Genomic DNA, 16,345 nt, shown 5'->3' with positions numbered 1-16,345 from the left:
TCACCAGCAGACGCAGTAATCCCAGCGGCCAAGGACATGGGCCTAGTCCAGGGAGAGAATACGACCCAACCATACCAGCTTCCCGAGGGCAGAGGAACTACCCAGTCTCCCAAGGGCGCGGGCATGACCCAGCCATCTAACTTCCTTTCTTCCTTCCAGCTGATTTGCACTCAGCCTTCTCCCCCTTTTCACTCACCTAACTCCAGTAGGAGTTCTCTCCCTGCCCAGGCCCCCTTGTCAACCCTGCCCCCCCCCCGGCCGCTGCCACAGAAGTTTTCACTGCCCCCCAACTTTTCTAACTTCTGTAGGACCCCGCCCCCCCCATGGCTCTGGCCCCCGCAGGGGCGTTACCCCGAGCTTCGATTCCCGCAGGAATCATCTCACTGCCCTGGCCTTAGCTTTTTATATTATATGTCATTCCATAATGACATATAGTATAGCACCCTTTATTTTTCTCTCCGTTTGATTTTATTTATATAAATTTATATCTATATGCACCCACGCATATAAATATGAATTTATATATAGTGCTGTCACCCTCACGCTCTGTTCCCGCAGGAACACCCCCAGAGCACCTATATCGCCCGTCACCCTCCAGTAAGAGTCTTCACCTCCCCCTCATCTTTCCCGACTCCTACTGGAGCCAGCTAAATAGCTCACCCAACCCCGAGCTGTGACACGAGTCATGTCACCGACCCTCCCCGGCCCTAGCTTTTATTTATGTTTATTTTTGTTTATTTCTCACACTTATCTTTTATTTTTTAAATTTATTTATATATATGTATATATATATGCACCCACGCATATAAATATATATTTATACATAGTGCTGTCACCCTCAAGCTCTAACTCCCGCGGAGTTAATCCCGAGCACCGGACCCCCGCAGGGGTCATTGCCCAACTGCCATTTCACCCTCCAGCTGGGGCTTCACCGACCATTCCTTTTCCCGACTCCAGCTGGAGATGGCACATACAGCTCTCTCTCCCGCAGGAGAGCCAAGAGCTTCGACTCTCGCAAGAGTGAGTAAAAACGCCCCCCCAAGGCCCTAGATTACCCCATTATATATTTATATATCTATATGTTTCATATAAATATATAATTATATATAGTGCTGCCACCTCCCAGCTCTATCTCCGCAAGGAGTGTTCCTCGAGCAAATTACTCCTTCGGAGTCCCCGCCCCCCCTGCCCCCTTCACCCCCCTCTCCAGCCGGAGTCCTTCCTTCCCCTTCCCTTATATGACTCCAGCAGGATTCCCGCCCACCCCATGGCTCTGACCCCCGCAGGGGTCTCCCCGAGTCTCTACTCAAGCAGGAGTATTCACAGCCCAAGCCAACTCTGCTCGGGTTCCCGCAGGAACCTGTTTCACCCTTTGCTCCAAAGGAGCCCTCTTTACCTTTTCTTTTTCAAATAACTATATCCAGCAGCCGGATATAGCATTTCAAGCCTTTTGGGGAGTTTCTTCGAATACACGGCTGCTGTCCCGAGCTTCATGCATTTGGGGAGCTCTCGAGAACCACCTGATCTCGTACTCCCCTCACATGCTCTATGGACCTGGCGGGAGCCCTGGGCTCAACTATCTCCGAGCTCAGGGTTCTCTCCCGGGACAGCATGCCAAACCTGCTTACAGCTGTCAAGCAATATCTAAGTGTGAACTCTTGAAGTGAAGTTTTTAAACTAATTTCGAGAGGAGCACGTGATATAATTGACAGCAGCTGGCCACCTATCTACACTCATTAGTTAGCCAATCAGATCTATCCTAACCCACTATAAGTAGCCTAGCTAGATATTACTCCCTTATCTTCGTTTTCCGAAGAAACCCCCCATCCACCCCTTTCTCCTCCTTTTCTCCTTTACAAAAAGGGGAGCTCTCGAGAACCACCTGATCTCGTACTCCCCTCACATGCTCTATGGACCTGGCGGGAGCCCTGGGCTCAACTATCTCCGAGCTCAGGGTTCTCTCCCGGGACAGCATGCCAAACCTGCTTACAGCTGTCAAGCAATATCTAAGTGTGAACTCTTGAATGTGTCTGAATGGTAACAAACTAAACTGATAAAGACAAATTCCGCCATTTTCCAATTCACATACTGCTCTTCCGACAAAAATGCTGGCTGCAAACCAACAGCTTTTCTGTATCATCCCTGACAGAATTGTAAGAGAAACATGCAAAAAACTCCATGGATCATGAAAAACAAACACATACAAGCCTTCATGAAGAGCAAATTACTGTGTGCTGTGCGCGGATGCAGTCTTACAGCTTGGCAGGTCTGTCTTGCCTTTGGAAAGCATGTGCTGTCATGAATAATTACCAAGCAGGATCTTCTCATAGGATAAGAAAATTCAGCAATGAATAATAATGAGAAACCAACACGTCATCACTGGACAGGCAGATTGGCGCTATGTCACTGATTTTGATCCCTTCCAAAAAATTATTTTAAACCCGGAAGATGAAATTAGATGACAAAAGCTCAAAATGATTCAGTTTTCCCCACAATTAAAGCTGAATGGTACTAACGTTGTTTTAAATAATGCTCAACACATACAAATCTGTTAAAATAAAAATAAAAAAGTACTTGAGGGTTTCTTGAACCTTTTCTAAGGGGTTTAAAAAGTTGTATGGCATCAGTCTGTGAATATAACCAACTTCTAATGTTAAACCATTTATTAATTTAACTTTTTTAGAATCACACTTTATAAATACGGCTTACATAAACACTTTGATTGACATTCTCTCTTTGCACTTGTCATCAGAAGGGAAAAGCCCTGCCCATTGGTGACAATCTCTTTCTCATTAGCAATGGACATTAGTCGTTTTTAAATCTGCCACTATGCTTACATATAGGCATTTTTTAGCTCCACCCTCTATTGAAAAGAAGGCTGGGAGCACAATCTTATTTGAATTTAAAGAGACGGTCACCAAAATGGCATGATTTGGATTTGAAAAGAGGCAGTTTTCTAAAAAAATTTCCAAGAGTTTCATAACATTATACGGTTTTTAAGCTGAAACTGCACATACTGTACACACTTATTTTACACCTTGTAAAAAGGGGAGTAAAAGGTCCCCTCTTAGCACAAGTGACATGCAACACAAGCCCTCTTAAATGACGATAGCCTCTAAGTGACAAATATTGTGCATTTGTAATCATCCTCGTATTTTCGCACTCAGTATGTTTTTACCTGCTTGCTTTTGCTCATGCGAACACTGTTTGTTTTGTCATGATACTTCTTGATTCTATAAACCCTTTTCACAAGACTTATGACAGTCATAAGCATCTTAAATAATTGAAAGTTTTTAATATTTACATTTTTTTGAACTTATGAACATTTATATCTATTTATGTATGTATAGCCTCTTTGCATGTCATACGAATTACAAAAAATTATTTACCACTTATGCAATGTGTTTCTAATGCAGCGTCTATAGGCAGGACAGTAAATTTGACAATTGTTTTCTGAAGGTCTAGATAACACCTTTGTGGAGTTTTTCTTTTATTATTTCTGTAAATAGGATAGTAAAAAATATATTTGTTGTACTCTCCCATTCACTGCGCTCTAAGTTTACGTGACAATGAAAATTTCTACTGAGAAACCCAGAAACGTGAAAAGAGTCCATTTGCATGCATTTCGACAAACTCCAATGATGAGCAAGCACTGGCCCGATTAGGTCACTTACAATCCTGTCTACTGTCACAAGCGTCTCTCACACTGCCATCCTTATTGTCAAGACCTTATACTGACAATGGTTAGTAGATTGCAGTGTTTCAGGGAAACCAAATTCTCGCAATACCTCTTCATTTCAGAGCATCTTATCTTTAAATGGGTTTTGTTGATCTTACATTGATATCAGAGGTAAGATTTCATACAGAACTTGAACACTGCAGTTGGCTACAGTTCTCTGCTTTCATAGTGATCATGGATGCGGGTGGATGTACCTGTGCAGGGCTGTGATGAAGGATTCATCCCCAGTGACAGGCGTTTGATTGCAGGCCATGATTAGAAGCAGCTCTGCCTTTGAGAGAGCTCTTCCTTTCCAGCTGACAATATGCATTAGAAAACCCAGCACCTCTGAACCTGTGAACACAGAGCACACACTCAAAATCCTGAGCTTAGGTATGAATACAGCTGCAGTGCAGATTCAGATGCATTCACACTTTATGATGCGGCTGTCAAAGTTTTCAACATCTCTGTCAAAACATAAGCAGAACTCATGATGCTAAAAGAAGCATGGACATTTTGTTTCACTTTACACCATTTTATTTGGAGATGCAATTACAATATCGGGATAATTTGGTTGAGAAAAAGGTAATTGGGTTCATTACTTAATACTTGAGTTAGATGTTCAAAAGTTGTGCTTGTTTTGTTTTTTGTTTTCCTAAAAAAAATCTATGTTAACAAATAAATCAGAAAATGTACCAATAATTTACTGATAACCCTGAAGTTGTGGTTTTAAAATCCCAAGTACTTGTAGGAGGAGAGAGTTCAAGTGTAGTAAATAACAAACAAGGCCAAGAGTCTCAAGTCCCAAGATTAAGACCATGAGTCACACAATGTTATCATAAATAACATTAAGTCTTGTTTGATGCTTTTATGAAGATTACAGGCTGATCTTGAAAACGAAACAATTAACAATCTTCTTTTAAAAAGCATTTGTTTGTATTATGACCAGCAGATAACCAATGCGAGATCTCAGAGATGTTCCCAAAACTCAGTTAATTTAACAGAGTTAAATAATTGAGAATATGGAAAGGCATACACTGTGTAAAACAAATGCCAGAGTAGTTGGCGGATCATTCTGCTGTGGCAACCCCTGATAAATCAGGGATGACACAGAAGAAAGATGAATGAATTAAATAATTGATAATACATCATGTTTTTTTTCTCCCTTTGGCACGAAAGAGATGAGCACCTATGCTTGTAGTTTACCTTTCAAGTTGATACTGTTGTAATACAGTATCAGTGTACATGTACAGTATATATATATATATATATATATATATATATATATATATATATATATATATAGAGAGAGAGAGAGAGAGAGAGAGAGAGAGAGAGAGAGAGAGAGAGAGAGAGAGAGAAGAGACAGACAGAGAGAGAGACCGTGCATCTGCATCCATCAGCCTGTCATACTGAGCAAAGCAAAGACGTTAATGTTGTCTATTCACAAGATGGTGACACAGACTGCATATTGAGCCATTAGAGGAAAAAAACTCCACAGAATTTCAAACTACAGCTGATCAAATCATTATAAAACCGGTATGTTACATTCCAAGCTGATCTCTCTTTTCTTTTTCTTTTTTTGGGATGTTGTAGGACAGTATTTATACCATAGAAATCTGGTAGTGTTTTGTGTAATTTGGCTTTTTCAGGGTTAATTATTGTGATCTCCTAATTGCAATGGTGAAATACTGGGAAATGTCTCTGGACTGATGGCGTTTCATGCCGTTCAGCCTTATAATCTTTAAATGTGAGCAAAAATCACCTGTTTTGTCATCACTTTAGACATAATGCTAGAGAATCATTCAAATACTATAGCTCTAAAGCTACGTTTTTTTAAGTAGAAAGTGTTTCTGCTGTTCTGATGTCAGCTGCAGATGTAAATGGTAGAAAGTAGCTCATCTTATAAAAGGATTTTTAGACTCTCCATGTTTTATTTTCCTTTTTATACACCCTTATGCTATGGCAGTGCAATCTGGCTGTATATCATTACTGGTGAGACACTAAGGGACACTCGGCTTGCAGCCTTGTGCCATCGCACGCCTCCCACCAGTGCTGATATACAGCCATATTGCCTACTGCTACTTGTGGGATATTGCTCATATATATTATCACTATTACTTAATTGATGATCTATGACCAAAATGTATGCATTAAGATTTTTAACTAAATCTTTAAGAAAGTAGACCATGTTTTAGTTGTCTAATATTTATGTGACTTAAAATATAAATAGCTTGAAATACAGCTTTGTTACTGAAAATAAGTTTATACTTTGTACAAAGCCATCCTCAGGAAAAGGACATTCTGATCGTAAAGAGTATTTTGTTGCATATGCCCCTTTGAGTCATCAATACTTCTGGTTCATTTTTCATTTTTCTGGTTCAGTTTTAAATGCAGATCTATTACAAAATGTTTTTAGAAACAGTGCATTGACCGAAAACCACAGTGCTTCGATGTTGGTTTAATGGAGTTATAACATTACTGTACAGATAAATTCAGTTCAGTCAAATTTAGAACAGAACAGAAGACAAACCCCCAAGTAAGCAAATCCAAGAAACTAAAAGTTTAAGAAAGAAAACTTGAGGAATCAATATACAATCACATTTGGCCAATTTATATGCCACTTTGGATTATATATTAGAAAAGTATCACTTACAGATTTTGTATATAACATGACTCACAGCAGACTGGGGACTTTTCTATAAAATCCTGTTCATTAGTTTGGGCACATTGGCGTCCTCCTGCAGCTATTTTTTCTGCTTTCAAGGCATCCTCAATTTGCCGCAGAAGACGCTGATGAATTTTGACATGTTTATGTTTGCGGTTTAGTGTCAGGCAGGCGGCTTTTTACCTCCACCTGACAGTGTTGCATCACTTGTCTTCCAAAAACACTTCTGAAAATATTCCTTTGGGAGGCACCGCTCCATCAAAAGATGCAACAACATTTCAGATGTTTGGAAGAAGCGAGTAACGCTCCCCTGCAACTCTGATACAGTATACTGCTGATACGCCGCTAAAAGAAATTGGCAAGAAAAATGAACAGCTTTCTATTTACACTGACACTCCCAGTAGAGTTTTGACAACATTTGACAGTCACATCATGAACAAAATCTTCATTTCATGCACTGATTGAGAGATGACTGCTTCAGTCCGTACAGAAGTAATATTTTGGACAAAAAATGTATGGATTAAAAAAAACACACAAACATTGGATATAATAAAATATAAATAAACCAATAAAAGACAAACAAAAGCTATAACAAATTAGTCATACAGTCTTATGCAAAAATATGGGCACCCCTTAGTGGCTGCATAGTAATGTGCTCTTTCTTTATAAGAGAAGATCAGAGTGAAATACCTTTTGGTTTCAAGAGAATGCTAGATAATGTCATGTTTTTCAGACAGAAATCCATAGTGTAGCAGAATTGAAATGTGTGAAATTAAATTGAAACTGAAAAATAGGTTATGTAAAAGTCACTTAATGCTGACTGATCATGAAATTGATTTTAGTGACTCGGGGAACATTAATAATCCTAAAACAGGTTCAACAAATCATGAAAAAGAGTATTTAAGATAGCCGATTGCTAGTTGTGCTTCACATTATTGTGTACCTGAAAGTAGCAACATGGAAACCTCAAAAGAACTTCTTAATGACCTAAAAACTAAGATAATTCGGCAACATTAATTAGAAAAAGGATGCAAATAGCCATCCTAAAGGTTTAATGTTTCTTTTTCCACAGACAGAAATATAGTAAGAAAATGGAAGGCCACAGGAACTGTAAATAATACATTGAAAAGCAAACTGCACGTAAGAGAGATGACTTTAATGCTTAAATTTTTTTTTTATCATTCCAAGTTTAAACATTGGAACATTCAAAAGGGATAGGGCATAGTGGACATAACTGGGAATAGAACACAACCAGGAACTATACTTCTAAATACAGCTCTAGAGAAATAGTGGCAGAGCGAGTGACTCCACTTGACAAATTGCAGCACAATTGCACTTTCTCAGTGGCCACATCTGTAGGTAATATCAATATCATTGCCCTGGCATATTTTCTGTAGCATGAAACAACCACATCAAGCCCAAAATTATTATTACCAGCATTATTTATTTATCTATTTATTTATTTATTTATTTATTTTACCAGAAATCACACAGGTTTCTCCCAAAAGTTAAGGCGATGTACAAGAGACATCATAGAAGAAAAATAACATTTCTCCTCTTTTATTTACCTTTTAACAACAAATATATATACAACTGAAGTCAGAATTATTAGCCCCCTTTGATTTTTTTTTTTCCTTTTTTAAATATTTCCCAAATTATGTTTAACAGGGCAAGGAAATTTTCACAGTATGTCTGATAATATTTTTTCTTCCGGAGAAAGTCTTATTTGTTTTATTTCAGCTAGAATAAAACCAGTTATTAATTTTTTAAACACCATTTTAAGGACAAAATTATTAGCCCCTTATTACCCTTTCCATAGAACAAACCATCGTTATACAACAACTTGCCTAATTACCCTAACCTGCATAGTTAACCTAATTAACCTAGTTAAGCCTTTCAATGTCACTTTAAGCTGAATAGAAGTGTCTTGAAAAATACCTAATCTAATATTATTTACTCAGTTATTAGAAATGAGTTCTTAACTAAAACTATTATGTTTAGAAATGTGTTGAAAAAATCTTCTCCCGTTAAACAGAAATTTGGGAAAAGGAGGATAATTCTGACTTCAACTGTATATTTGAGATTTTTTTATGTATCTGTTTATTTTTTTAAGATATAAAACATGGATAAGCAAATATATAATATTTTTGTAGTAATTTTATTCCAGCAGATATCTGATATGCTTATTTTTATGTATTTTTGGCCAGATAAAAGGGTTGTGTTTCCTCCCAGCCTTGCTGCCTCCTCTGTTGTTTAATTGCCCTTTGATCATGATGTCTTGAGATTTGAAATACCACAAAGATCCATCATGCAATGAGCCGTGTGAGCGATACTTAATATTTCCATTGATGTGAGAGATTTGGATGAGTGGAGTATTAATTATAAGCTCGATGTCATTTGAGAGCCTGTGATCATACAGCTATAAATAAACAATAACTAAACAATAAACTACATCTCTATTTAGTTGATTGTGCGTCAGAGCACAGATTGCTGAAATCAACATCCCATAAGCTTTTTTTTTTTTTTGATAGCATGCCTTAAATATTAATATTTTTATTATTATTGCAAGAATTCACATTCAATCGAAACAAATAAGAATCCCTATGCCTAAAAGCTTTCATAGTCAATTTGCATACTATCAATCCTAAATAGGCATTTCTGCAACTTATTTGTAGACATCACAGTGTGTTATATATATGCAAATAGGGTGTCTAAGTGGGGTTAGATACCATGTCAAACACTTATATACTTGAAGATGTTTGGTAACATCTTCCAGTCAGGTAATAGACCTCGCTGAGTATCAACACAAACCACTACATGCACATGAGGACATGACCCTGTTCTATCATAAGCTTTGTAATTGATTACCTGCCATACTGACTCTGACTGAAAGATATTTCCCATTCAGAGATGTTGCTGCTTGTTTTCAGATAATCCTTTTTTTAACACTCGAAATGCATTTAGATTTAAACCAGCCTCTTCGTTTTCATGGCATACTATCTTTGTCTCAGTGTTTCTGGGACACAGCAGACAGCTCGGATGAATGACCTCAGCCACAGCATTGATCCACACACGATGCATGCCAGTGTACACATAGACTTGTCATGCCAGTATCTGAGTAGGCTTCAAAACTGCAGCCAAACCAAGACCCCGAGGCAGAACTTCAGCAGAGCAAAAGCTCACAACAAACCAGCGAAAGACATTGCCCAACAGACGGCAGAGTAATTGCTGTTTATTGCATGTAGCTATGATATATAAAATATATGCACTATTTAAAGTGAAGCTCACTGAAGCACTGTCAGAGATCGAGGATACAAGATAGCTCTCCAGATCAGAGGTGCAACTAAACTTTCAGTATCTGGGAACAAGTCAAAAAGTTGCAAGAGGAATTTGATAGAGGTGGTCCAAAATTGTTCAGAAAACATTTGGCTGAAGCTAAAGATGTTTTCTTGTGTACTTACTTGGCTTAACCTGAATCTAAAAAAACAAAAGGAGACTGATTTGACTCAATCAAGTAGCAAAAAAAAACAAAAAAAAAAAACTAAATTAACTGAAATAACAAATGTTGGTCCAAATAATATTAAAGCGATTGTATAACATTGGAGATTGAAGAACAATAAAGTTCATCCAAAATGGAAGATTTTGTCATTATTTACTCATCTTTCACTTATTTCTTCTGATTAAAGAGGATATTTTGAAGATTGCTGTAATTATTGTCTGCCATAGAATGAGTTTTTCTTGCTATGGTCATTAGTTACAGGTTTCCATCTTTCTTCAAAATATCTTTTGTGTTCAACAGAATAAGTGACATTTCACAAGCTAATTTCGAGAGAAGCCGTGATATGATCGATAACAGCTGATCCTTATTGGTAATCATCAACTAGCCTATCAGATCTTGCTAAAACTATTATAAATATCCTGCCTAAAGCTGCGGTCACACTGGGCTTTTCCTCCCATAGACTTCCATTCATACGCACACAAATGGGTCAGACCGGAAACGTAGGGTCATGCGTCAAAGTTTCGCAGGTTCCTGTGGTGCAAAGTTCAAGCTTGGTGAACTCTGACCTGCGAAATCACATCACTTGACTGCGTGAGAACAATCAAGGATCAAAACTAGACCTCTTTGGACAGAAATTTAAACCGTGGAGCAATCGCTAGCTGTACGCCGTACGACAGAATTTCGCAAGCTCAAACTCTAGTGTGACCGCAGCTTAAACTTCATTCCATATCTTCGTTTTTGGAAAAAAAGCCACCCGTTATCCTTTACTTCTCCCTCCTCCTCTTTTCATAATAGGGCAACACAGTGATTCAGTGGCTAGCGCTGCTGCCTCACAGCAAGAGGGCCACAGGTTCAAGTTTTAATTGAGCCAATCGGCACTTCCTGCACGGAGTTTGCATGTACTCCCAGTGTTTTTCCCAAGGTCCTCCGGTTTCTTCCCACAGTCTAAATACATGTACATAAATAAAACGTAATAACATTCACAAGCACTTAACACATTCACAATCAGCACCAACATATTAGCCAAAGTACAAATGGGGGCACTTGAGAAACACCTGATCTCGTATCCCTCCTAATGCTCATTGACCAGGTTTCAGTAGTATTGGCATTCAAACTCACATTATTAGCATTTAACACTGAATAAAGCACATGTGGTGTGCCTGAGGTGATCATTGGCAGTTTTCTGTTGTTCTGGTGCGAAAAACAGAAATTTAAATCAGCCTAAAATCAGCTTTTAGGCTCGATAGTTTAAAACACTTTTATTAGTCTTCAATCTGGCAACATTTGCTTTACGTGTGTTTTGATCCAGGAATGCAATACCTATTTTAATCACTGAGTGTCAAACTCACATAGTACTGCATTTTTAAGCAGGTGTGAGTGGGACCTGCTTGGAGCTAAACTGCAGTGGAGTGGCCCTCCAGGAATCGGGTTTGAGACCACTGATCTATAAGCATGAGTAAATATTTTACAGCCATCCAAAATAAAAGAATAAACATCAGTGGACTACAGCACTGTACATTATGTGCATAGCTTTATTACAAACACATTTTGCTCTACTGGTCTGGCATACATAATGCAGCATTTTTTGCAGATCTGTGTGAATGGAGATACATTTGACAACTTTTCATCAGTATATGAATTCTTAAAATGCGGAGGAAAAGCTTTTCTGTTTTTAGCACACCATTGCCTTGTAAACATGCCAGAAGCTAGCTGTTTTATTTTTAGTTTTTCAACAAAATGGTAATCATAATTTGTTTCCTCCTATGCCAAACCAACCCCCAGTACAGTATACAATAATGTATAACAGAGAGTTGTTCCTAATATCTTCATTACAGTTAAAACACCTTTGTTTATGCAGATCACTACCCACGTAGGTAATAGACAGCAGTGACACTGAAAAACTTCAGCATTCAAATGGTTTTTAAAAAAGAGAAAAAGAGGGCAAGCTCTAGCTGTCTAAGTATGTACAGAGGATGACATGTACCTCTCAGGATGGTATGCCTTAATCTCATTAGTTAGAAAATGAAGTCTTGATTATTGGCATGTTGTCAAGCATAACCACCCCCATTACTGGTGGCAGGCACCCTGTTCATCTGCGCCTTTGACAGATTCAGTGTGCACATCCAGAAGGCAGCACCAGCTAATAAACGTCAACATGAATACTCAATATCTCTCATTCACATCACAGTAAAAGAAAAAAAAAAGTGTAAAGGTGTATTTATTATACACAGACAAGCTGCTAAATCTGAATATATCAGATCACAGATAATTAACCATCTAATGGCAGAATCACAGGGAACGAAAAGATTAGCGCAGTTTGTTGTGAATGATGACAAAACCTTTATTTGTGCGATTTTTTTTACCTTTTTATTTTTTTATTCTAACAATTAATCTTAGAATTGAACACCTCTTCAATTACACTACAGTGTGTTTGTTTTCAACTAAAACTGCAAAGTAAACAACAAAAATCTGTATGCTCTGAAGAAAATGTAAGTTATGCAAATGCATGGCTGCTAAGATGTTGAATGGTTAGTGTATGTTATGTGGTTGGTAAGGTGCTCTGGGTGTTGTTGTTATGCTGATATCCAGTTGCTAAAATGTTGTTAAAACCAACTTGTTAGATTTGTTAGATATGTGTAACATAACATTGTTTTTGTTTCATTCATACTTGACACCAGAGGGCGCCATAACAAAGAATGCTCACAAGCAAGACATGTAGGAGTAATATTACTTGTCATTTTCTAAAAAAACACTTAAATGAACAAAGACAACCAGCTATCTTCAACTGAATAAAAAGCAGATAGAAATGTGTTGACTGATGGCACGTAAAGAGAATCAACATTATTTGCATATTTGAAGTATTCACAAGATCACATTCACTTCAAACATTCATGCATTTTCTTTGACAATTAGACTTGTTTACTTTGAGCAATAAAATGACGAACTTATACAAAGTGCAAGGTTTTCGGTCACTTGTACGTATGGGGGACATGATCACAATGTGAAAAGCCATAGTGTTATTCTTAAACTGTATATGGAAGTATGAATATTGCGTTTATCATCATTAGCTGTTTTTTTTTTTTAAGTTAGTAAATCTGTTGGTTTTAAAGCACTTAGTTGGCGTCAATGTGATCGTGCACACCAACGCGCAAAACGCCAGGCGTTCAGTAATTTCACTTTTATGGTAAATAATAAGTTCTTTTCATGGTCTTCAAAGTGAAATAACTCAACATAAACAAAAGTGATGCTCATTTTCGATTTAAATTTCTGACGGCACTTAGAGGTTTTTGCATCTAAACTCTTCAAATATAAAACTGATATAAACATCCAAAGTTTGCAGTTTACCACTTTGGCCTAAATGGATAAAAAAAAAATAATTCACTTCACCTCATACTTTAAATTTTGACCAATCAAATGCTCTCAAGTAACCATCAAGAAACTTCTTATCTGCTTTGTATTTGATACTGTATGTTAGATCTCAACCACTCTCCCTGGCTGACATGTGATAAAAACAATATGCTGTTGGCTGTTTTTGTTTTGTTTTTAAAGGGGAGGAGCTAATATATGTATATGTTAAGATCATGTCAAACATCAATTAAAAATGCACATTTTAAAACACTTCATGGAACCTTTAGGTGGAGTAAACAGTTCCAAATTACACTACACTACTCACTTTTTTAAGCAAAGTCAGCTTGTCGGTTAAGACAACAGGTTTACTCACTTTTTTACATTAAGTAAATACAGTGCGCAGCATAACTGACTATAAAGATAATGCAATTAAATTCAAGCAGAATTTTGCAAAAATTATTAGTTTATTTATTTATTATTATTATTTTTATTTTTTTATTTTTTTGCTGTTACCTCTTTTTTTAAGTTTGTATTTAACATTTTTCTATAACTTAAATCTGGGTGTACTACTTTTTGGACAGTTATCGTTCGTTGTTATTGTTATATCGTTGTTTGTTATTTCAAATGGTTTGGCATGACAAGCTTGCTTTTTCCAGGTGTGCCTACAGCATATTGAATTAAATAGATCTGAACTTTTTAGCATGCTGCAAGTCACGTGACAAGAATAACCAATCAGCTTAGCACGTTGTATGGATTACAAACATTTCGGTAATAATGGCAAACTGATTAACTCATTAATTGCAGATCACCCAAACACAGCAGTGCTTTTTAATTTCCTCCAAATAAAACTTGTATTAGAGCTACGGCAAGGGTTTGCCAGTGGTGGTTCCTTGGAGAGTGTGATTGATGCCACAGGAGCACAAGGCCAGAAGTGCATTGAAATTAGTTAAGTAAGCGATGCACCTCATGTTTTAGACCTATTAGACTTACAGTGTTATTGCTATAGGGTATTGCTAGGAAGCCTAAATTGATTGATTACGATTTCTAAATCACTAGATAATGAATAGTCAATCCCTTCAATGCGAATATAAATATATCATTTTTGTACAGTTTGTGGCAACTTAGTTTTATTTTTTAATAAATGAAAGTTGGAATTAAATTTATTTTATTATTATTATATTTTATTTTTAATTTTTTAATTATGAAATTTCTGTGAAGTTCTACACCAAAAAAATTTAGAAAAAAGGGTAACTTTCAAGGCATTCCTTCCAGGGTTTCCCATGTGTTTAAATATGTTTCACGTTTTATCCCTCAAGGGTCATTTTCTCAATCATGTCATCTGTAGTGTCTGTCAGTATAAACACCGCTGTGAAGCTCCATCTGGGAATTTAAAAATATTTTTCTAGCAAGACACTGAATTGCCTCCGCTTACATCAGTCTTCAGATCCTGGAAAGAGAGCACCTGTGAGCAAACTGTTAATTATCTAGACTAACAGTTCATTCAAAATATCAATCTCACTAATTCATCTTTAATGTCATCTTGGCCTGAAAGTGATGGTTATTCATGGAAAGAAGCCTTGAAAAAGGATGATTCGCAAATGTAATGCATTCAATAGTATACAGGCCAAACAGACGCCTTGTTCTTGTCCACAGTATCTGAGTATCTGTTCGTCAACCACCGACAGCAAGCTAACATACCACACTGCTGCATTATTAACCACACCAATAGAAAAAAGGAAGGAAAAAAAAGTAAGAAACCACTCAGGAATGAGGAATCCACTGCTACCTAATAAATCTGATTCTTGTCAAATATCAAATTTACAGCCTTGTGTTTGGATGAAAGCGGGCAATCATTTACATCTTTGAGCAGCGTTTTGATTGCGCTGAATGTTCACACCCAGAATAAATTCTCTAAGAGCTTTGAAATCTGAAGGAAAGCAGCAGATATCCGGTGAAAGCCAGATGAGCCGTTCTTAAATTATTCATAACTCACACTCTCTTCTATCAAAGCCTTTGAATGGATACACACAACAAATAAAAGGCCTGGAATTGTCTTTCTCATAGCAGTTCTGATGTGTGGCTTATAACCGTTAGTAATTTTAAGCAGGGTAAGTATGAGATTTTAAATATTCACGGCACATTTCCCAAGTGCCATTTTCATTTTTTTACAGCTCATTGATTTGTTCGTCTCATCTTCACACTTTTTAAATTCCAAACAGCTTTGCATTTCTTTTATCTGTTACTAGTAATAACCGGGAATCAAATCTAGTTTTTTTACATTCCCACATCGCTATTTTTATGGGAACTTTCCATAGATGGACAGTACAGACAAATGGAGCGAATGCGAATGGAGGTAAATAAGGTGACTGGACTGCAAAGAAGCTGAAAAGAATCTATTTTAGACTTGATTTATTGTGGAAAAACACTATGAAAGATCAGAAAAAAACAGTGCTATGTACAAAAAATATTATAAATAAACAAAAAAAAATAAACTATACAATAGTTACAAAAATGCATTGTGTCAACTCCCACTTTTGTCTTTGTCACGCTACTTACAATATCATCCGAATGGTTGCACGGAGGCCTTCTTAAACTCCTAGGCTTGCACCGGCTGTTTGTAAGTTTTTTTCTTAAACTGGAACAAAGTCCTCACTAGGAGTTTAGTAACTACGGCCTAGTTAGTAACTAAATTTGTTCTCACTTCGGTTGCACCACGTTCTTAAAGCAAACCATGTAAGTAGGTCGTAAGCTCTACGTAAAGTTATTTGTCGTTGCATTCAATGACATAATATTCAATAAAAAGCATTTAAATCATTAAACTTTTTTTAAATTTTGCAACCAATGCATCTATATATGACTGTCCTACAAAAATAAAATGACAATTTCCATTTTTTATAGTACATTAAATTACAGTCAGTCACTAATAACAGACGACGCACACACCATGCGTGTCGTTAATAGCAGGTAAAAAAAAAAAACTCAGTCAGAAAGAAATTCTCATTTTAATTGATGGATACAACTAACCCAAAACAGTCCTTAATATATAAATGAACTCTTCTTTCACAAACCGAAAAAAAAAAAATCTGAGATTTGGGAGAAAATTAATGCGGTG

The 16,345-nt window shown here is 37.0% G+C and overlaps 1 protein-coding gene across 5 annotated transcripts in view; it reads right to left on the bottom strand.

Annotated features, from left to right (window-relative positions):
• LOC147836458 (uncharacterized) overlaps positions 1 to 16,345 on the bottom strand; it is a 455,522-nt gene that overhangs the window by 281,069 nt on the left and 158,108 nt on the right. For all 5 annotated transcript variants that reach the window (XR_015494101.1, XM_087257996.1, XM_087257997.1 and 2 more), the window contains one exon: positions 3,934 to 4,072. Coding sequence is in view for 4 of the 5 variants with exons in the window: in XM_087257996.1 (XP_087114122.1) it covers positions 3,934 to 4,072 (139 nt within the window). In the remaining variant the exon portion in view is untranslated. The remainder of the gene's footprint in view (positions 1 to 3,933; positions 4,073 to 16,345) is intronic.

This window comes from Danio rerio, chromosome 6 (genome assembly GCF_052040795.2).
Source record: "Danio rerio strain M-AB ecotype USA chromosome 6, GRCz13ab, whole genome shotgun sequence".
In the NCBI taxonomy this organism is placed as follows: domain Eukaryota; kingdom Metazoa; phylum Chordata; class Actinopteri; order Cypriniformes; family Danionidae; genus Danio; species Danio rerio.
Note: the sequence above shows the minus strand (reverse complement) of the source record. Positions and strands in the feature narration are given on the sequence as shown.